Source organism: Macrobrachium nipponense, chromosome 41 (genome assembly GCF_015104395.2).
Source record: "Macrobrachium nipponense isolate FS-2020 chromosome 41, ASM1510439v2, whole genome shotgun sequence".
NCBI lineage: Eukaryota > Metazoa > Arthropoda > Malacostraca > Decapoda > Palaemonidae > Macrobrachium > Macrobrachium nipponense.
This window is the reverse complement of record NC_061102.1, coordinates 34706137-34729572: the sequence shown is the minus strand read 5'-3', so window position 1 is coordinate 34729572 and position 23436 is coordinate 34706137. Positions and strand designations below refer to the sequence as shown.

General features: G+C 43.6%; 1 protein-coding gene and 1 long non-coding RNA gene across 3 annotated transcripts in view; one reads left to right on the top strand and one right to left on the bottom strand.

The window, feature by feature from the left end:
• Positions 1-2419: 2419 nt before the first annotated feature.
• LOC135212677 (uncharacterized) overlaps positions 2420-23436 on the bottom strand; it is a 115887-nt gene continuing 94870 nt past the window's right edge. For both annotated transcript variants that reach the window (XM_064246334.1, XM_064246335.1), the window contains exon 6: positions 2420-3421. In XM_064246334.1, coding sequence (XP_064102404.1) covers positions 3138-3421 — 284 coding nt within the window. In that variant the 3' untranslated portion in view covers positions 2420-3137. The remainder of the gene's footprint in view (positions 3422-23436) is intronic.
• Positions 8632-10158, top strand: LOC135212676 (uncharacterized). The gene is made up of 3 exons (XR_010313962.1): positions 8632-9051; positions 9330-9640; positions 9814-10158. It is a non-coding gene; the product is annotated as an uncharacterized LOC135212676 (long non-coding RNA).

Here is a 23436-nt window from a genome sequence, read left to right as displayed (position 1 = left end):
ATTTTGTATCACGTGTATATGTATCCTTATTAGCAATTATATTGATTTATTTTTATTTTATCTTTTATTTGAGACCTCTTTGTATTTTGTTGAATTTCTTTACAATCTTGTGCTATTTCTCTGGTACGATTTCGCGCAGCGACACGAGCTGAGCCCAGAAAAAGGGCTTTTGATTTTGACGTAAGGAAAAATCTATTCTGGGCGATTGGCTCGTTGTCGCCAGCGAAATCCCGCCCTACCCATCCCATCGCCAAGATTGTCTGCTAACTTCAGGATGGCCACAGAGGCGCAGCAGTCGGCAGCATGGGATGGAGTAGTAGTAGTAGGTGCTGCCCACTCTGTGGGTCGGCTCTCCTCTTGGGGGATTTTGTAGTGGGAGAATTCTATTGGCATTTGGCTCGTGGTAGTGGTCTCACTCGCCATAGTGTTCATACCGACACTCTCTGGGAGGGTGAGCGAGTCAGTTATACTGACCTTTTTCTTTATTTATTTATTCTCTGGTATGTGTTAGTACATTTACCCTAGAAATAATAGATTAAAGGATATTTCGCTGGCGACACGAGCCAATCGCCCAGAAATAGATTTTTCCTTACGTCAAAATCCCTTTTCTGGTGCTGGGAAAATTTTAAATAATAATATGCAATAACAGAAATGGTATAGAGGAAATTTGAAGAGATAGTAATCGTGACTGTTCCAAAAGTTTATGAATCAGAAGAAATCTTTGATCCATAAGCAGATACACTAGGAATAATTCAACTAACACTAAGAATTGTTCTATTCAAAGATCATTATCTTTTTATTTTACAATAGGACTGATATAGTGTACGTATATGGGATTTGTGCTTTGTGTGCAAATCTCATATTAAAGTAAAGACACCACCCTCTTTACAAACGAGACTTGTTCCAAACAGCCATATCTACATTGAACTGTTTGTAAGCTGGTTACTGTAATCCTCATACCTATTTAAGTAAGATACAGGCAGTCCCCGGTTATCGGCGGGAGTTCCGTTTTCAGCTGGGTGCTGATAAGCAAAAACCGCCATTAACCGAAACACTGTGATTTATGGCACTTATGGCGCTGATAACCAGTTAGCGGATGGATGGATGTATGAGTTTTAGGGCAAAAGCCCAGGCACTGGGGCCAAAGAAGCCATTCAGCGCCGTAATGGAGTAAATAAATTACATTATAAATGAGTTAATAAGTGTATGAAGAAAATGGTTCATATATAAATTACCATATGAGAAATGAATGAATTAATGAAGAAATGAATGAAGAAAATGCTTAATAAATAAATACATATATCTATGATGTGATAGATAAAAAATAATTAAATGTTATTAAAAATGTTTATAGACTTTAAAAAGGACATGAGAGCAGAAATATCTGCTTCATCTCCCAAAATATCACAAAGGGATTTACCCCTAAGATATCTCTCTCTGGTTAAAATATCTGGGGCAAGCAACAGAATGTGCTCCACTGTTAGCATCTCGCCACCGCAAGCACACTCTGGGAGGCTGCCCCCTTCTAAAATAAACTGATGGGTCAAATAAGTGTGCCCAATCCTCAGTCTGCTTAAAACTATTTCTGTTCGCCTATCAGACTGGAAAGACGAAGGCCACGGCAATATATTATTTCTAATATTTCTGTACTTTCTATTATTGGCAAGATGAGGAGAAGTCCATCTTTCTTGCCATTTGCTTAAAATATAAGACCTAAAAGGACCTTTTAGATCTGTATGAGGCACTTTACTAAAGGCTGTTTCTGATGAGACACTAGCAGCTTTAAATCCCCACATGTGAAGGGACCTAACAGTTAGTGGTACCTCTCTTACAAGTGTTATGACACCATAACTTTATTATCAGTACCTTATGGCGCCGATAACTGAAAATCGGACTGTTATGGCAGCATAAGTTGCCGATTTTATGGCGCTAGACAAATGCCATAAAACCAGACTGCCATTAACCGAGACTGTCGATAACCGGGGACTGCCTGTATAACATAAAATCAATACAATACTGCATTTTTTCATCCTAAAACCCAATACTACATACACAGAACATACATTACTGTATTTACAGAATTGGCATGCATAACAAAATTTGAACTTACGGGTAGATAAGGGGAGCACTCTTGAACAGTATTTTAACTTGTGATCACGTTGTTTGTATCTGAGTGTTCATGAGCTGGGTGGCTCTTCTGAAATTGGTTTGACAGGAACCATAACCACTTCCTAATAAAGAAGTGGCAATTTGAATCCTGAAAATGACCATTCTGATACATTCCTACATCATCTTTGACATATTGACATTTTCTGCTCCTTACAGTCTTCAATCATATCACTTTTGCTGAAGTAAATGTTATTCTGCTCAATACAATCTACATCTTTATATAAAACCTAAGGTTAATTATACAAACATAAAATTTTATGATGCAAATTTCAAAACTTAAATGTACGATGTAACAAATAAAAGTTTCCAGTACAAAAGATGTTAATAAATGACATGATAATGTAAAATTAATGAATAATAAAATACAGATAACAGTACTTGCAATGTAACAAGTTTCCAATACCAAAGATGGTCATAAATGACATGATAATATAAAATTAATGAATAATAAAATACAGATAATAGTATACAGTGGGCCCCCATATTTGCGTTCTCCGGACTCGCGGACTTACACATTCACGGATTTCTCCCTGGAACATATCCCCCCATTATTTGCTGGAAATTCGTCTGTTTGCTGTATTTTTCTATGAGAAATACACAAATTCCTGTTTTTTATCAATTTCATCATAAAATGCACTTTTTGTGATAAAACTTTAAAAAACCAGGTATAAAATTTTTAGAGGGTTTTTCTTAAGTTTTAACTAACAAAATATGTAGGCCATCTTAAGCATTTTTATAGGGGTTCCAACTATTCATGGGTTCTAATTTGCGGGGGAATCTGGTACGCATCCCCCGCAAATAGTTGGGGGGGGGAGACCACTGTATGTTAAATTTCTTTAAAATAACTAAATTACTGTACCTTGCAGCAATATCCACAATTTAAGGTATGCTAAAAACTGCCAAACAATACAACTCAGAAGCTTTGCTAATAAGTAAAGCAATTTACAAGTACTAGTACTCAACAATGCTCAGACTCTGTTATCTGGAAAGGATATATAAACAGCCATAACATCAGGACTCCCCCTCCGCTGAACAGCAACCACATCGCCATTTTCTAAATGGATAAAGTAAGCATGGCAGATAATCATCCCACTGCCTGTTATCCCATTTTCACACAAGACTGCCTGGTGGAACTTTACATCATGAAAGTTGTATCCCTTAGTAACAAAAACATCATATTTCCCTGGTTGTTCTACTGTCCAGCTAAGATATACAGCTCCATCCATCAAATATTCTACCTGAAGTTGGAAACCTGAAAAAAAGGGGGGGAGGGATTTTATATTTCTATTCACTTGACTTTTTGCTTCAAAAATTCCAAATTACAGTTTGCTAGACATTGCTGTATGAAAGACACCACATAAATTAGCAAAGAAATATGTATGAAGAAAGTTTTAAGAATTAGACACTTAGAATCCACTTTGTAGAGACTGCATGCTGATAATTTTAAGAACAGCTTTTAAAACTATGTGCATAAACATTAAAAATAACACTAGAAAATATAATTCATATATAAAAAACTTATTTGTTCCGACACGGGATACAAACTTTTCGGTCCTTTTACAATAGGAAGGTAACTAGCGGCAGCTGGATGGTCGTAAGCTTTCGAACAAGGGAGTTCAGTAGTTAACTGCTTGTCCGACAGTGCGTGCGCCACACGACTGGGAGGTGAAGAACCACTTTTGCTTTCGGCCTGCTGGTGTGTGGACGTGCTCGTCATTGCTCTCTGCCCGCTTTATCGTCGTTTGCTTTCAGGATTTTGTGTGTTTTCCCTTACTTTGTGTGTGTAAAAGTGAACTGTAAGTACACATATTCATTTTTCATATACACTTTGTTTATTTATGATTATGGAACAAGGATCAATGTAATCTCCGCGCCTCCTATTACCCGACGACTGTGCCCGGGGTTGAGGGGCGTAAATGTGGAAAATTGAGTGTTTTCCTGAGATCGATCCCTAGGTCCTTTGTGCTCGGTACCGAGGGCGGGAGCGCCGAACCGTGTATTTTTGGGTGAAAGTGTGAAAGTGAAAATTGTAAGTGCAGTACTCTTTTTCATTTTTCATTTATATTTTTGCCCTGTGCGCTCGGTGCCGAGGGCGCGAATGCTCTCGGCACGAGCCCTTTATTTTGTGTGAAAGTGAAATCGCAAGTGCAGTATTCTTTTTCATTTTCATATATTATTTTGATTGCATCAATATTCATTATGGATCAAGGTTTCTGCTTATAACCGGGAATTGATCCTTACCCCTTGCGCTCGGTGCCGAGGGCGCGAATGCTCTCGGCCCGAGCCCCTTTTTGTGTGAAAGTGAAATCGTAAACGCAGGATTCTTTTTCATTTTCATATACAGGCGGTCCCCGGGTTACGACGGTTCCGGCTTACGACGTTCCGAGGTTACGACGCTTTTTCTTAAATATTCAATGGAAATTCCGTCCTGGGTTACGACGCTTGTTCCGAGGTTACGACGCTGACGCTTCCGACGCTCCGAGTTAACGACGCTTTTAAAAAACGCATGCTATGATAAAAATCCTTTATAGTTTAGCACAGTACATAATAAAAATATGTTTTTGGTTACATTACAACAAAAATTTTGAGGTTATGATGATTTTTGACACTTTTTTTTTTTTTGTATTTTTTGAATTTTTTTAGTGACGCCGCATATGCGGAACTAGTTTGCGGTGGCGAATGAATACACTAGCTTGGGATGCGCAGTTTAAAACAGTCCAAAAAAAGCGCAAATATAATGAAAAATCATTGCTTGTTTCCAGTACATAATTAAAAAAACTAAGTTTCTGGTTAGATTACAACACAAATTCCAAGGTTACGACGTTTGTTATGCTTTTTACGATACCTCATATGCAGAACTAGTTTTTGAGCGGAGGTGCATAAATTAATTAACGCTATTAAACTGTATGGTAAATTGACCGAACAACGACCTCGGACGGTCGAGGACGCCAAGCGTAACAATACGAAAGGACGCCACTTCAATCGCGTGCCTGCCTGCATTTCACTAGGTTGTGTGCTAAGACGTTGCTGAAATTCCTTGCCATTTTCGCAAATTTACAATGGCTCCTAAACGCCAAAGTACTTCCTCCGATGATAGTTCATCCAAGAAGAGGAAGGTCATCACGATGGAGGTCAAATATGACGTGATAAAGCGTTCGGAGAAGGGAGAAACTAACACCGAAATAGGCCGTTCTTTAGGCTTGAGCAGGACCGCGGTGGTAACCATTGTGAAGGACAAGGAACGTATTCTGAAGCATGTTAAGGATGCTGCACCGATGAAGTCAACGGTGATAAACGAGAAGCAACGTTGCCAGAGCATTGTTGAAATGGAGAAATTGCTCATGATCTGGCTGGAGGACCAGAACCAGCGACGTGTTCCGGTGAGCTTAAGTGTGATCCAGGAGAAGGCTAGAGCGCTGCATGAGGCAGTAGTGAAAAAGTTTGGTGAAGGCAGTGCTGGTGGTGAATTTTCCGCGAGTAGAGGTTGGTTTAACCGTTTTAAGGCTCGTGCAAATTTGCATAATGTGAAGCTGCAAAGTGAAGCTGCTAGTGCTGATAGCGAAGCAGCAGAAAGTTTTCCAGGTGGTTTGGCTGAGATAATTAAGGATGGTGGTTACACGGCTGACACCAAGTCTTTAATGTGGATGAGACTGGATTATTTTGGAAAAGAATGCCAAATCGAACGTACCTTTCCAAGGAGGAGAAGTCAGCACCCTGGCCATAAATAAAAGCTGGAAAAAGGACGCGACTGACTTTGCTGTTTGGGGCCAATGCAAGTGGTGATTTGAAACTGAAGCCCTTGCTGGTGTATTTGGCCGAGAATCCCAGGGCTTTCAAGGGCATTTTCAAGAGTCAACTCCCTGTGATTTGGAAATCAAACAAGAAGGCGTGGGTTACCTTAATGGTCTTCGAAGATTGGTTCAATGACCATTTCGTGCCAGCAGTGGAGCGGTATTTGACTTCGAAGGGTCTGCCTTTTAAGGCCCTCTTAGTCCTGGACAATGCCCCTGGTCACCCTTCAAATATTGAGCGACATGCATCCTAATGTGAAGGTGGTGTACCTCCCACCCAATACCACATCGCTGATACAGCCAATGGACCAGGGAGTAATAGCTAATTTCAAGGCTTACTACCTTAGAAGGACCATACGTTTTGCTTTGAGGGCCATAGAAGCTAACAAGGAGTTGACACTGAAGCAATTCTGGAAGGGCTACAACATTGCTGATGCAGTGAAAAATATTGCAAGTGCTTGGGACGAGGTGAAGACGACCACTTTAAATGGGGCCTGGAGGAAACTGTGTCCACAGTTTGTGCACAGTTTTGAAGGCTTTGACCAGGCAGAAGACGTCGAGACTGTGACGAGGAAGATCGTAGGGCTAAGCAAGAGGCTGAAACTAGATCTTGAACCTGATGATGTAACCGAGCTGCTGGCTTCCCATGGAGAGGAATTGTCTGCAGAGACTTACTAGAACTTGAACAACAAATGATTGAGGAAGAGGAGGCGGCACCAGAGCCAAAACCCAGGTCATTAACTGTGAAAGGCTTGTCAGAGGGTTTTCACCTCATCTGGAGAGAGCCTTGGCTTCTTTTGAGGCAGAAGACCCTAACGTTTCTAGGTTTGACAAAATCAAGAGAGGAATCATGGATTTGGTGACTTTCTACAAGGAGACCCTGAAGGAGAAGCAGACGAAGAGAAGTGTGCAGTCCAGGCTTGACACTTTCTTTCACAAGTCTCATGTACCACCACTCCCACTCCTAGTCCTGGTAAGGAATTCTGAACAGTTTACTAATTTTATGGTTTTACATTTAGTGTACATATTAAAATGTGTTAATTTTTTAATGTAACAACTAAATGTAAGAGTAAATTGTAACTTCATTAATTTTCATCATTTGTAATTTTATTGCAGAAGGTGGTGACAGTTCCAGATCCCCTGTACTACCTGTGACAGTTCCAGATCTCCCTGTACTACCTGTGACAGTTCCAGATCCCCTGTACCTGGACCCTCTGTATCAGCCGCCCACCTGTACGTGTACAATCAGGTTAAGCAATTTCATTTTTCTCATTTTCATGTTGGAAATTGTTTACACCCTACATACATACGTACACTAACTTACATAGTGGTACAATGTGTTTGATGTTGCATAACCTTATTATTTTTTTTATTTTTATTTCTGACCCCTTTTGATAGTGACAGTGACCCAGATGACCCTGAGCCTTCCATGGTTTTGATGCCTCGCCCTATACATCAGGTAAGGAATCCTTAACCAAATTTGTATAAAATGTTTTATAAATTGCTAATAGAAATTTTATTAAAAAGTGCTACATATGCTACAATTACATCCACCTTATAATATATTTATGTACCCTATCATTCTTTCCACATGTAGATGTTCCCTCATCAGTTGATACGAGTATCACCTCTCCAGAGCCCAAATCAGTTGATACGAGTAGTATCACCTCTCCCATTCCTTCAGGTAAAAGAATTCTTCATTTTTTATATTGAACATACGTATTACACACTACATATGTCAAACAGTAATAACATGTGCAGTAGTTACAGTATAGTAACTATCATTTTATATATTTTTTATCATTCCAGACTCCCAAGCACCTGCCCATCCCACTCCATAGCCCAGCCACCCACTCTCATGTACCATATGGCCATCCCAGTAAGCAAGCCAACCACTAGAATTTGGTAAGGACATTTTTTTTTATTAATGTTTTATATTACATATGTAATAACCATGTTAGTATGTAACATACATACTATATAATCATATGTACTATTACATTATCATTCCAGACTGGCATGCACCTGTGACTTACATAAACCAGACCTCTACATAGCCTACATGTCTTCATTTTGCTGAAGGCGTAAGGAATTCTCAGTTGTGTTTAATGTTTGCTAGTACGTACAATTTTGTACACCTAAGTGGTTACATACTGTCCTTTAATATTAATTCTTCATTCCAGACTGCCTATCATCCTAGCCTGTTTATCTGTGATAAAGCACACTGAAGTTAGGTTTGGAATGCATCCTTATCATGAATGCTCTACACCTCCACCTCCATCTCCCACAACCTAGGTAACAGCTTTGAGACTCACTAAAAGTTGGTAAGTTATGTAAGGAATTTCTAAATTAAGTTTATACTACATGTTATATGTGATATTAAACCACTGTATGGTGCTATTACTGTATGTAACTTACTATGCATAGAGTACTTACTGACAAAATTATTTTTTGTACATTCCAGAACCCCTGAATGATGTAGCTATGGGGCCACATAAGACTTTGTCCATCCAGGGTTACATTGAACGACAACTTTAAGCTAAAAGTAAGGAATTAATTAACATACATTAACTCTTTTAGTACTCTTGATATATCTACAGTAATTAACATATTGCTTCACAACTTTCTGTAGTGTATATTTTGTACACTAATTTTTTGTTACTTTTTCCTTCCAGAACCAACATTTTTCACACAACTCCAGGTTGTTACTAACAAATTACTACTACAAGTGTCATCAAGGGATAACTACAAGTAGAAGCACCATTTTTGGATGGAAAAAACCCTTCAGGAAAGTATACGTATCACATGTAACATGTAGTGTAACAAAGTATGAACAGTAAGGTTTTTACATACAGTAGTATTACATACGTACATAACTTTTTTTTACAGGAATTTCCAACCAAGTTTGATTATGTACATCAAATGTTATAAACCACTGTACGTATGGTTACTGTATGTAACTTACTAAACATACATAACATGACTTAACTTTGATACTTTTTTGGTACATTCCAGAAAACCAGGACCCCCTCCATGATGCAGGCTATGGGGCCACATAAAACTTTGTCCAGGGTTACTACATAACATAAAGGTAAGGAATTATACATAGTGTAGTAAACATACATTAAGTAAGTTTTATACGTACATACTAAAAAAAAAGTGACCAAGATCTCTCACATGGGATAAGTGATCAAGGTCCCTCATGGAATTACGTACATACTGTACACTCCCTACTGAACAGGGGGGTGTAGACCAATCATTTTACTATGCATACCAGTTGATATTAAACCACTGTATGGTGCATATTACTGTATGTAACTTACTATGCATAGAGTACTTACTGACAAAATTATTTTTTGTACATTCCAGAACCCCCTGAATGATGTAGGCTATGGGGCCACATAAGACTTTGTGCATCCAGGGTTACATAGCACGACAACTTTAAACTAAAGGTAAGGAATTAATTAACATACATTAACTAAGTTTTATACATGTTATATATGTGATATTAAACCACTGTATGGTGCATATTACTGTATGTAACTTACTATGCATAGAGTACTTACTGACATACTAATTATTTTTTGTACATTCCAGAACCCCCTGAATGATGTAGGCTATGGGGCCACATAAGACTTTGTGCATCCAGGGTTACATAGCATGACAACTTTAAACTAAAAGTAAGGAATTAATTCACATACATTAACTTTTTTACTCTTGATACGTATAACTCAAAGTAAGGAATTAATTAACATACATTAACTCTTTTACTCTTGATATCTATAATTTACATATTGCATTCAGGACTTTGTGTAGTATTTTGTACTAATTGTGTTATACTTTTACCTTCCAGAGCTACCAGACTGGGATTTTAGTGTACTCCAGGATCTACCAAATACTACTACGAAGTGTACAGTGCATAATATAGTGTTTAGTGTATAATCTAACCTAAGGATTAAGTGTAGTACATTGTGCTTTATAGTGTCACAAGAGTTTAATAAAGAATTATACCTTCAAGAACCATCCTTTGCCATTGAAATAACCACACTACACATCATGCAATATACTTGCATGTCACACAGGTAAGGTCTCTAACTTTTTCTTAGTTTAAGGCATATTTCCAAGTGTCGTTCCGGCTTACGACGATTTTCGGCTTACGACGCGCCTCAAGAACGGAACCCCCGTCGTAACCCGGGGACTGCCTGTATTATTATTTTTGATTGCATCAATATTCATTATGGATCAAGATTCCCCTCATACCGGGAATTGATCCTTATGCCCTTGCACTCCGTGCCGAGGGCACGATTGCTCTCGGGCCGTGCCATGTATTAGTTATGGGTGCAGTGGGTGCTGTGTGGGGGTAGGGGAAGCGAAGGCCTGCCAAGAAGTCGTCGGAAGCTCTCACGCGACTCCCTTGGTATCCGATTCTTCGTCTTCTTTCCTGCCCCCCCGCTCAGCTCCCACGGATGGCACCTCCCCCCTCGTATCTGGGTCCTTCTCCTCGCCCAATCTGTCGAGTGTGGAGGAGGGCGCTCGGTGCCCCGACGTACAATTGTATTCGGGGTCTTCCATTCGTTCAGGGTGGGGCTCGCCCCCACCCCCCCGTGTGAGGGGACTCCCACCCCCGCGCAAGGGGACTCCCCCCCTCCAATCACCCTATTGTTGCTTCCGCAGGTGCTTCTGCCACGACGGATGACCTTGGTCAGGTGTGGGCGTCCTTGGGTCTGCAGGGCGTGCCTAGTGTCCAGGGGCTGCTTCTTCTTGTGGCTGGGTCTGCTGCGGTCACCCATGGAGCGGTGACCACGACGACGACCACCTTGTCGACTCCAGGGTACGCCTCCCCTCCTCACCTGGTGTACTCGCCTCACGTGGTATCAGTGTCGCCTACAGCCGCTGTGCAGGGTCCGATCGCTGTACCGGGGGGGGCGGCCCCCTGCCGCCACCCGGGTTTGCCGTGCTGCCGCGACCAGACTTCCACTGCCCTAAGAGCTCGCCCCTGGACCTGCCGCCGGTACCCAGGATGTCGCTGGCTGCTGCTCCGCCTCCTACGTTACCTGTGCTGCCTGCCGTACCTACTGATGTTGTGCTGGCTGTCCCTGCCGTTCCCGAGATGCCCATGCCTGCTGACGTCGTCCCTGTTCGTGGTGGTGCTGCCCCAGACATTGGTCTGTCCGGACAGGTGCGTCCGGGCCCTATTGCTTCGGCAACAGCAGCCCCGGCTCCGCCCTGGATGGCAGATCTTACGTCTGACCTGAGGAAGCTGACGAAGAAGAGGAGGAAGGTGTCGTCGTCGTCTTTGTCTTCTTCGTCGACGTCTTCTGCCACCTCTTCCCCTTCGACTTCCAAGGCTACCCAGCTGCAGAAGAAGAAGGTTGCCTCCTCCCCCCGCCCCTGAGAAGCCTCCCTCGGGAACTTCTCAGGGCACGTCCCACTCCGGTGGAATGGGGGGGGGGGGTCCTTCCGCTGGTCCTCCTGCTCCTTCGGGAGCGGGGCCCATCTCTTCTTCCGCAAGTAAGAAGACTACAGGGACCAGAGGGGTACCGGCTAACACCGGTACTTCCTCGCCTGGTGTTAGGGGCTCTGCCGCTACACCAGGTTCCGTCTCGGCTGCTCGTTCGCGAGAGGTACCGAGTGTACAGTCACCCACCAGTGTCCGTGCAGCCAAGAACCAGACGCCAGAGCTCACTTGGCGCCAGGTTATGGCACGGAGCGGAAGGCTGGTTAGAGCCGCTCAGGCGACTCTCATCAGGCCAGCTCTTGCTCTCGTAGCGACCAGCCGGTCACCCGGGTTGACGTGACGGTCCCAGACCGACCACGGGCTGAGGCTGGGAAGGTGTCCCCCCGATCGCTGGTGCCAGCCGCCACTTGTTCGACACGCCATGAGGACAAGCACCGGTCTCACCGCGACAGTGGTCTCTGCAGGTCACCTGACCGCCGCTCCCACAGGGACCAGACAGGTAGGGCAACCAGCAGCAGTTCCTCTGACGCACGAGATCGGGGCTGCTGTTCTCGGTCCAGCCGTTCTCCCCAGGGGAACGGCGCAACCAGGCCTGCAGCTCGATCCCCATCGCGGGTTGGTGATCGCCTGCAGCCCCCCCAAGAACACTGGTTCTGCCAGTGAGCGAGGGGGGAGCGTCAGGTCTTCCTCTCCTGTGCCTTCAACTTCCTCGGGTTACACCGGGAAGGGCAAGGCACCGAGGAGTGATCGTGAGGGGCGCGCCCCGCACGAGCCCGTCACGACACCGTACGTACCAGGCACGGTCTTAGGATCGACCAGGTCGTACGTGCAAGTGACAGGAGACCGAGAGGGGTCGGTCGCTATTCCCCCTCCTGATGGGGGAGGATCTCGGGAGTTGCTCTTGTTTGAGGGGCTTGACGTTCCTACTCTGCAAGATGCAGTCACTCCAGGGATCCAGAGGAACTTTGCCGAGGTTATTGCGCTGATTCGTCAGCACAACGACCTCGGGGAAGGATCGCCGCTCCCACCATCCGAGCCACATCCCGGCTCGAGTCGTTTTGGGGTCCAAGAAGGAACCCAAACCGACGGTGGGTCTGCCGCGATCGCAGCTTGCCGACTCTGCTGGACCAAGTGAAGTCTCTCGTCTATGGACAGGACGGCTCGCTGAGGTCTGTCAGACCGAAAAGGCTACTTCCTCCTCCTCTTCTGCGACAGCGGTGATTTTACATGCATCAGAGGACGGTATCGGCTCTCTCCTGTCAGGTATCGATCAGCCCCACCCAGACGACGTTCACAGTGGCGGCAGACCCTTACCCACGGTGCAAGTTCGTAACCCTCCTCGGGGAAAACGTTTCTCCTGAGGATACGTTTTCGCAGACTGGAAGGCCATCGCCGCAAGGTGATGGCTGCTCCTACTCTCTTCTCCAACTGCTAGTTCCGCTGGGAAGGCGAGCGAGTATCCAATTCCTCCCTCATTCCCTCTCTCCTTACGGCTACGAGGGAAAGGGGAGGGATCCTACAGAGACTTCTCTGTAGGATCCCACGTTGGGGACTGCGCTACCGGGGGGACCTTAGGGTCCTACCTGACGTAAGCCCCGGTCGTTGAGGAGGGATCCTGCCCCATCCTCGATTTCTACGGGAATCGAGAGGACCACCAACCGATGATCGTTTGGCGAATTTTGGGGGGGTTTCGCCGAGTGCTTGGAATTCTGTGGAATTTCTAGCACTCTCAGAGTGTTTGAATTTTTTTACGATCTCCAAACACTTAGGCGAAACCACGGTCCAAAGTGAGCTAGACGAGAATCCCCGATAATTGTTACCACGATAATCGGGAACCTCGCTGAATGCTCGAATTCCTGGAATTTCTAGCGTTTGGAAGAAGCACTGCTGCTGAAGGAAGAATATCTCACAGTAGGCGACCAACCCTGGAATAGAGAAGAACGGATGGGAACATCCAGTTTGGCTTGAACTATCGTCTTCGGTATTCTGTTCACCATTGAAGCTTTCCTTCGGGGAAGACTTCTCCTTCACTCTCTTGACTAGAGAACGAAGGCGGTCGATCTCCAATCCTTATTCTCATCCCTCGAAGGGAAAAGAATTTAGGATGGAGGTCGTTGTACAGAAACCTACAAATATACTACGTATATTACCCTCGCGACATGATTCTGTTAAGGAGTTGAATTGTCCGGGGTGTAGGCGCATACTGTAGTTAACTCTATGGATTGTGACCGAGACGACTAGTATCCTAATTGAACTGCAACTCGGGAATGCCTGCAACCTCCCAGGAGTTACCAGTTTCGATTTTAGATACTTATGGTATTGTCACGACAACACCAACCCAGCTTTTGTATTTACCAAAATCCGTTTCGTTTAAATATAATTGCTCAAGCGTATTTTTTATGCTCGATGGTTCTAGCCGAAAGCATTCCTTCGTGGAATGGATTACCTGGCAACTCAGGATGGCGAGTCAGCGAGAGCTACGGTGTACTGAACTGCCCGATAGCAGCTCAGTACCAGCTGGCTCTCCGAGATGCACGGCCGGTTATGTCTCTCTCCCCTGCAATGATTGACTACCAAACCGTATCTTTGCCCAACAATCACGGACTTAGGTCTCTGATTAACGGGGATTCTCGCATACATGAATGACCATCTACTGCTGTGACGCCCGATTTCATCGCCTTCGACATTGCAAGAATTTTCAACAGAGATATCTCTTGGACTCTTTCATCTTTCTGTTTACCGCATGGTAACAGAAGTCTGTATTAGTCTCCCGCTGCATCGCACTGCAATAATGCGGAATGATTTCCTCAGACATCTGAGTTTGTCTTCAAAATATCTCGTATTCGTAGGTGTGCAATTGTTCATTGTTCACCCCGAATTAACAGATGTATCGGAAGACATCGCCTACTCCCTGACCTGCCAGCTCTACTTCCAAATAATCAGCCCATGAGAAGCAGTTCTTCAGGCAGTACTTCCCTGTGTTTTCATTACTGAAAAACGCCCCGCTTTCATTGCAAGTACGACTCCTCACCAGACAGCAATGAAACTAGCGGTTAGCGTTTTCAGTTATTTGTAAGCACAGGTTCAGAATCTTGAGAATCCTTCTCTCAATTCGGCTGTGAAGACGTAGGTTGCATTCACTGTCACCTTCGTCTTCAACGGCACAGTGTTGTTTCTCCTTAGCCGAGATTCAACTACTATGAGAATGTCTTGCAATCAGGGACCTCGGTCTCTAGAAGGCAATTGACTTTTGCCTGTTGGGCACATGCCTTAAGAGAATCATCACCTCGCCGTCCGGCATCGGTGACAAACAAAAATGATTTGTTTGGTATCTCGGCATAACCCTTTAAAGGGCGAAGGTCATGTGACTTGTTCGGATGCTTGGACAACTTGCCTCACAACCGAACTCAGTCAGAGCGTCCGAGTTAGTTACGAACTACGCTGTGGACTTCGTTCGGTTGTTCCAGATTAACCCTCTTACGCCGAAGCCCTAAAAATCAAAACCTCTCCCGTATGCCGGCGCCGGTTTGGAGCGAGCGCGGAAGCGGAAAAAATAATTTTTTCAAAAAATCACAGCGCGCTTAGTTTTGAAGATTAAGAGTTCTTTTTTGGCTCATTTTTTTGTCATTGCCTGAAGTTTAGTATGCAATTATCAGAAATGAAAAATAATATCATTATCATATGTAAATAATGCGATATATGGTAGAAAAAAAAAAATTCATAGATAATTGTATTTAAATCACGCTGTGCAAAAAACGGTCAAAGCTAACGAGTTACTTTTTTTTTTGTTGTATTGTACACTAAATTGCAATCATTTGATATATAATACATAGTAAAACAATAAAAGCAACACCGGAAAAATATTATCACAAAATGATGTACGAATTCATAACGCGCGGACGTAAAAAAATGTTATTTTCAAAAATTCACCGTAATTCTAAATATTGTTCTAGAGACTTCCAATTTGTTTCAAAATTAAGACAAATGATTGAATATTACGATACTGTAAGAGTTTTAGATTAGAATTGCAGATTTCGACCATTACGGACGAGTTAAATTTGACCAAATGTCAAAATTTTTATATATTCTTTTTTTATATGCACATATTTCGGATATGGAAAAAGCTACAACCTTCAATTATTTTGTATTGTATTTACCATGAATTTGCGCACATTTTGATATATGAAACTCTATAAAAAGGCTAATATGAAAAGGAGCAAATATTAGGATAATGCGATGTACGTATTTCGGAGTGAAGGTAAATATATTTTTCAAAAATTCACCATAAATCACAATATTGTTTTAGAGACTTCAAATTTGTTTCAAAATGAAGAAAAATGACGAAATATTACTAGGCCGTAAGAATTTTAGCTTACAATTGCGTTTTTCAACTATTTCAGTAGAGTCAAATTTGACCGAACGTGGTTTTTTTTCTATTTATCATGATTTATATGCAAATATTTCGAAAAAAGAGAAAAGCTACAACCTTCAATCATTTTTAGTTGTATTCTACATGAAATTGTGCACATTTTCATATATAAAACTTTATGTTACAGCTAATTTTAAATGGTGCAAACATTTCGACAATCGCACAAAAAAATTCTGATTTTTTCGGAAGAGTTACTGCGCGAACGTAAGGAAAATGTTTTTTTTTTTCATAAATTCACCATAAATCAAAATATTGTGCTAGAGACTTCCAAGTCGTTGCAAAATGAAGGTAAATGATTGAATATTACTAGAATATAAGAGTTTTAGCTTACAATTGCGTTTTTCGACCATTTCGGTAGAGTCAAAGTTGACCGAAAGTTGAAATTTTTGCACTTAACGTTATTTATATGAAAATATTTTGAAACTGATAAAAGCTACAACCATGGGTTGTTTTTTGTTGTATTGTGCATGAAATTGCGCACATTTCCATATATAAAACTTTATGTAACGGCAAATTTAAAAGGGTGCAAACATTAGGACAATCGCACGAAAAAATTTATCGGAAAAGTTATCGCACGAACGTAAGGAAAAAGTTTTTTCATAAATTCACCATAAATCGAAATATTGTGCTAGAGACGTCCAATTTCTTGCAAAATGAAGGCAAATGATTGAATATTACTATAATATAAGAATTTTAGCTTACAATTGCGTTTCTCGACCATTTCGGTAGAGTCAAATTTGACCGAAGGTTGAAATTTTTGCACTTATCGTTATTTATATGAAAATATTTCAAAACTGATAAAAGCTACAATCATGAGTATTTTTTTGTTGTAATTTAGATGAAATTGCGCACATTTACATATATAATACTTCATGTAAAGGATAATTTAAAATGGTGCAAAAATTATGTCAAAGTGACAAAATAATTTCCGAGATGTGTCACTGATACTTTTTAGTGCAATAAGAAAGAAATTCGCGCTTGCGCGCCTGCGTAGCGATTGTAAACAAAACAACGCCTTGATCCGTGAACTCCCAGCATCCCCCAAGGCGCGTGATTCAAAAGTTTTCGGCTGGTAGGCCTAAAGTATTTTTCCGCGAATTTTTAAAAAAACTTTTTTGAGCCGACGTATGATACGTCCAATCGGCATACGGGAGACATTTTGACTCGACGTTTAATACGTCCAATCGGCGTAAGAGGGTTAATCATTACTTCGTCCTAATGGCTTGTCCCAGTGCCCATACCATCGACACCCACCATGAAGTGTCGGTGTCTTATACACTACCGAGAAGAAGAACTTCGCTGCATGGGGATAGGAGAATGCGAGACACTTTGCTGCAGACGGATAGACCAGTATGGGTACTGGACATCACCGAAGTCGAGAAGAGGGATAGGTCATGTGACTATTCCCTTCTTTTCCTCTGAGGGAACTGCATGACTTTTCCTGCGAAGTCAAGCATCCAGGGGATGGGGATCCGTGACGCTCGATTTCGTACCGAACTTCGTAGCGAAGACTCAGAACCCTTCAGTCCCTGACGATCGGTTCGAGTCCTTCACAATCCCCTCCCTAATGGACTTCACCGCCTTCGATGCAAAGGAGATGCTGCTTTGTCCTGTGAGGGTGCGACGGCGCTATCTGAAGAAACTCGACACCCCAGGCTGAGTGTTGACGCCTCTTCGTTAGCACCGGGATAACCTGGAAGAAGTACATTCCCTCGCGTTCCGCAAGAACTTCTCCGTGGCGGAGGTACTGAAGGCAGGGGTCTGGTCCAACCAGACCACATGCACCTCCTTCTACCTTCGGGATATTGCCCACAGGTCCTTGGATCTTTTTCCTTGGGACCCGTGGTGGCTGCTCAACACGTTGTGTAGCTAACCCAGACCCTCGCAGGCTGAACAGCATCGAGTCCTGGTGTGACTGTAAGAATGGATGAGTGAATGAGAGTGTGACTGGCTCCTCTTCCCATCTTTTTCTCCCCCCTCTACCTGTGGGTAGAGGGATACGGTCGTCACCCTGCTGGATAAGGACGAGATGCAGGTGAGCTACTCGACAGAGCCCCATCCTATCCCTTTCACTAGGGATGGGAGCAAATATCCACCACTTCCCCCAACAAGGGGGGGGGGGGGGGAAGTGGAAGCCAACAAGAGACAAACCCATAACTTTATGTTGCCTCTTGCAAACAGGAACGTTCTTGCTTGCTGGTACAAAGAGATACGCTTGCCTCTCTCTTAGTACTTGGTCCAGAGGTCTGACCATTGATCCTGTGGTGCACACCCCAATCAATCGGACAGAGGCTTGGATCCCTCCCTCGCTCTCACGACCAGGGAGGCTTCCAAGGTTGGGCGAACACCAGTCTCTTCACAAAAGACTTAGATTCCTCCCACCAAGAAGTGAGTCTTCCTATTGTAAAAGGACCGAAAGGTTTGTATCACGTATCGGAACAAATGACAATTTGTCGAAAATTGCATTTTTCCTAACTATACAAACCTGAGGTCCTTTTACACATAGTCCCACCTCATGACACCCCTCACTCTGCAGTTTTTGCTTGGGCCTAAAGCAAAAGTGATTCTTCACCTCCCAGTCGCGCAGCGCGCGCACTGTCGGACAAGCAGTTAACTACCAAACTCCCTTGTTCAAAAGCTTACGACCATCTAGCTGCAGCTAGTTACTTTCCTATTGTAAAAGGACCTCAGGTTTGTATAGTTAGGAAAAAGGCAATTTTGGACAAATTGTCATTTACTGTACAAAAGAGCATATTTCACTGATCAAGGCAGACCAATTCTTGAGTAATTTACTTATTTTTGCCATTGTATGTATGGCCATGTATGTATGGCAGGAAGAAGAGTGTATTCTGCAAAATAGATACAGAAAATTAAACAATTATGCTTGGAATAGGCAACTTAACTGGATTCTAAGTTTGAACATCCAGATGTGTTGGCAACCCAACAAGAAAACCAATCAATGATGATTGTTTAGCAGTGAAACTACATTCATTATGTAGTAACTACCAGGCAAACACACCAATTAGTAACTATATCCAAATATTTCTGCTAGTATACAGTGAATGAAGGTGACTGAATTACTACATCAATTAGCCCAACAGATGACTGAATCATGAAAAGATTCAGTCAGTCTCCAGCTTATGAAATTCCGAGGTTGTTTTCAAATACATTAATTTCCTGGTTTACGACGCATGTTTTGGGGTTGCGACACTGACCCCAAGCAGGAAATATGGTTCCAAAATGGCAGATTAATAAAAATTTAGAGGTTGTTTTACAAAAAAAAACTAAAAGAAAATTATATTTTTACAATAAAATTAAGTTTTATAAATATACTTACCGAGTAACTACTTAGCTAACGATTGGCCTTGCACAGCATCCTAAAATTTAAAAATATGAATGTAAGTGACTGTTGCAATGCGTGAGTGACAGGTCTCACCCACCACAGTGGGAACTCGCGAGTGACATTAGCCGATAGCATCATTCTAGTAGTAATTTATCCTGCTAAGTCCATGAAAATCAGAGGGGAGGAGTGTGGGCTCTGATTTAGTAAATACTTGGTAAGTATATTTATAAAACTTCATTTTATTATAAAATTATCATTTTTATAAAAGTAACTTACCAAGTAATTACTTAGCTTAATCCCACATTACAAGGGTGTGGGATGAATGGACTAAACTAACTAAATGTAAAAACGAATGTTATTGAACTAGAGGAAAGGCTAACACTGGCTCATTTTTTGTTGCTTGTTTACCTGGTAAGAAAGCTACTGTGGGAGATGCTGCCTCTGGTGGTGCTTATCTTAACCTGTAGTGGTGTGGCAGTGAGCCGGGAGTCGCCTCTACATCAGTGGAAGTTTTGCAGTGGGGGATCTGCCTGACTGCTAAAAAGACTCAGGATAAAAGCTCCATGCCCTTGCCCTGGGCGCAGTGCCAAAATAACAAGACCAAAGAATCAACTCAACTAGGAGACACTAACCAACCAACCGACTGGTGGGTCCTCCAGGTACCAGGTCAATGTCAACTACTTCTGCTTGGAGGTGTCAAAAGATTTCAACAGGTCATGAAGATTTTGAAGACGAAAGGTCTAGATTATGATACTTTAACACTGACAAAAGCATGGCTCGGTAACCTTTAATTGTGGAAGATGAAAGGTTCTTGGGAGGTTCTTAAATAGAGAAGGAAATCGGCGATCTAAGTTACAGACGTCTCAGAAGACGAGATATGATATCTGGAGCACCATCTACGGAAGACTGGCCATTTTCACTGGTAGACGTTACTAGTCGACTGGTGTCTGCACCTTGCAATAGCTTCTGCAGCTTTTCTTGAAAATCCCTTCGCTCTGACGAGTTTTCTGACAGTCTGAAGTCTGTCATAGCGAGTGTAGACAACCCTTAGTGGTACCTTCTGAAGTGCGGTTGTCTGAGTAGCCATGGTGTATGGGGGAGTAGTCATGGAAAGTCCAACAGCAGAAGTAGAAGGTCTGAGAACCATTCCTTTGTGGGCCAGAACGGGGCTACCAGTCACGGAGGCATTGCTATGAGATACAAACTTCAGAATTTTGCTGACTAGGCTGAAGGAAGGGAAAGATCAAAGATCCAGTCCTGCCTAGTCGATCAGTAACACAACCATCACCCAAGCTCAAGGGTCCGGGCTGAAGAAACGAAGAAAGGAAGGCAGTTGTTCCTTGATGTTTCAAACAAGTTTATTAGTGGTCTGCCAACAATCTCCACAGGTCAGAGCAAATTCTGTCGTCCAGAGTCCACTCAGTGGGAAGCACTTGCCTCTGTCTGCTCAACTCATCTGCCAGGAATCTTAACTTCCCCTGAATGAAGCGGGTGACATGTGTTACCTGATGCTGATGGGCCCACAGGAGCAGCTCTCGTGTTGTCTGACAGAGGGCAAAGGAGTGCGTGCCCCGTTTCTTGATGTAGGACAAGGCCGTGGTGTTGTCCGCATGCACAACCACTGTCTTGTTGTATACAAATGAGAAATGACATAGGCCCAAGTGAATGGCCTTCAACTCCTTGACAATGTGGAGCTTCGTCTCCTCTGGGGACCAGGTCCCCGAAACATCCCGAGATCCTAGAAGGGCTCCCCAGCCCAGATCCGAAGTGTCCAAGTAAAAGTCCAGGTTGGGTGGGTTTAGGGGGAAGAAGGGATCTCACCTGTGAATATCTTCTTTCTGGTAGCCACCACTGTAGATCAGTTTTTATCTCCTGCGTGATAGGAAAAATCATCGAGTCAGGTTGAGTCTTCCTGTCCCAGTTGGCTTTGAGGAAGATCTGAAGATTTCTCGTGTGTAACCTGCCCAAATGAACGAAGGTCTCGATGGAAGAAAGCGTTCTTAGCACGCTCATCTACTGAAGAGTCAAGCACGTCGGAAGACTGAGGAACTTGGAGATTGACTGAATGCAACTCGCAATTCTCTTTGGGGATGGAAAAGCCTGAGAAGTCTGAGAGTCAAGAATCATCCCCAAATAAAGAATCTCCTGAGACGGAACCAACTAGGAACTCTGGAGATTTAACAGGATTCCCAATTCTTGAGAGATGAAGTGTTGTTTGAAGGTCCTTCGTGCACTGTTCCTTCGATGGCGAGCGAAGAAGCCAGTCATCTAAATAAAGACAGATGCTGATGCCTATCAGGTGAAGCCACTTGGCGAGAGGAGAGAGAACTCAAGAGAATACTTGCAGTGCCGTGGAAAGACCGAAACTGGAAGACCTTTCCTTGGAAGACGAACCTTAGAAACTTCCTTGATGTTGAATGAACTGGAATATGTAGATATGCATCCTGCATGCCTACTGTGATAATCCAATCGCCCGGCTGAATGGATGACATGTCTGACTGACTCGTTTCCATCGTAAACTTGGTTTTTACTACGAAGCAATTGAGTGCGCTTATGTCTAGTATACTGGTCTTCAGCCCCTTGATGTCTTGGGAACTACAAACAGGCAATTGTAAACTCCCTGGGAATGGACTTCTATCACTTCTTCTATGGCCTGCTTCCAAAGAAAGGATGACACTTTCTTCGTAAGGGCAAAGTATTTTTCTGATCCTTTCGAGTACACCAATGCAATAAGCGATGAGACTAAAGGAATGCAGTAGCCCTCCTTTAATACTCTGATGATCCATGGCTCTGCTTCTCTGCCAGCCCACTTCTCCCAAAACTCGAGCCTGGCTCCGACTGGGGCACAAAGGACTTCTTGCTCACTTCTTCAGTTGAGACTTGGTGCCTGAGTGATTCCTGACAAACTTCTAATGGAAGCGCAGGTTGGAGTGGGGTCTTGAATGAGATTGTGGTCTCTTCGCACTAAAAGGGTGCTGCTGGAGCAGAGAGATGAACTTTGGACGAAAGGACGCAGACAAAGAAGGCTTGGTGCGAGATGATTGTCAGGAGGTCCTGTGTCGACTTCCGACGGTCTGTAGCTATCTGCTCTACCATGTCTTGCGGGAAGAGATGAAAAGGGTCCAGGTGAGCAAAAAGCAAAGCCACCTTCTGCGAAGCTGTAACTTCCTTCAATGCAAACAAACACCACAGGTCCCTCTTCTTCAGCAGTCAGAAGGCGAGGAGGTTGTGTCTTCATGGACAGCCTTATCTGTGCATGAAAGCACATTCAGAAGGTTTGTTGAAACATCAATTGTCTCTGTGGCATTTTTAGTCTTCTTGGTGAGAGCGCCCACTGTCCAGTCAAGGAAGCTGAATACCTCAAACACTTTGAAGAGGCTCTTGACAAGGTGATCCAGCTCGGCCAATAAAGAAAACCTTGGCAGAGGCAAAGGCCGCACAGCGTGAAGAGTCTATGAGACTAGAGAAGTCCCCTTGGGAGGAGGCAGCAACTCCCAAGGAGGGGCTTTCTCCAGTGTTTTAAGGCCTGTGGAACCTCTTGATAAGGAGGGAGGGAGGATGCGCCAACATTGCCTGCCCTTGTTCCCTCTTCATCGATAGCCACTCCCTGACCACCTTCAATGCTTTCCAGGAGGAAGTGAACAGAACCACCTTGGGAAGGAGAACAAGTTCCTGCTGACTCTGACATCAGGAATGAAGAGGCAGGAGATGCAGGAGGAGAAGTTAAAAATCAAGGATAACTCTCCAAGAGGAAGCGAAGCAAGGCCTTCTATGTAGCCAGCTGACCCAAATCTTGACCCCCCTCTTCTTCATCCTCCGAAGGAACTGACGAAAGATTGTCTGCCATCTTAGGAGAAACTCCTGCTGGAGGAGCTTTCTTTATGTAACTCAGAATTTCGGCCCGCTGTCTTTTCAGGGGAGCAAGAGAGGGGTCCTCTGATTCTGCAGCCAAGGTCTGATGTTGCCAATGTCCTGAAGAGGAAGAATCCAAAGGGGCAGGTGCGGAAGCAGAAAACACGGGAGCAGGAGCAGGCAGTGTGGAAATGAGAGTAGGCAAAGCGGGAGCGAGAACTGGTGGTGCGGCAGTCAGTGGTGGGCACACGGTTAATGGAGATGGGAGCGCACCAGGGACTGGGCTCTTGGAGTGGGAGTGCGTCCATCCATACATTCGGGAGATGTGTTGTAAGAGTCCTTATGCCACTTGATTGGCACTGGGGACTTGGGAGCTGCATCCCGCACATGCCTC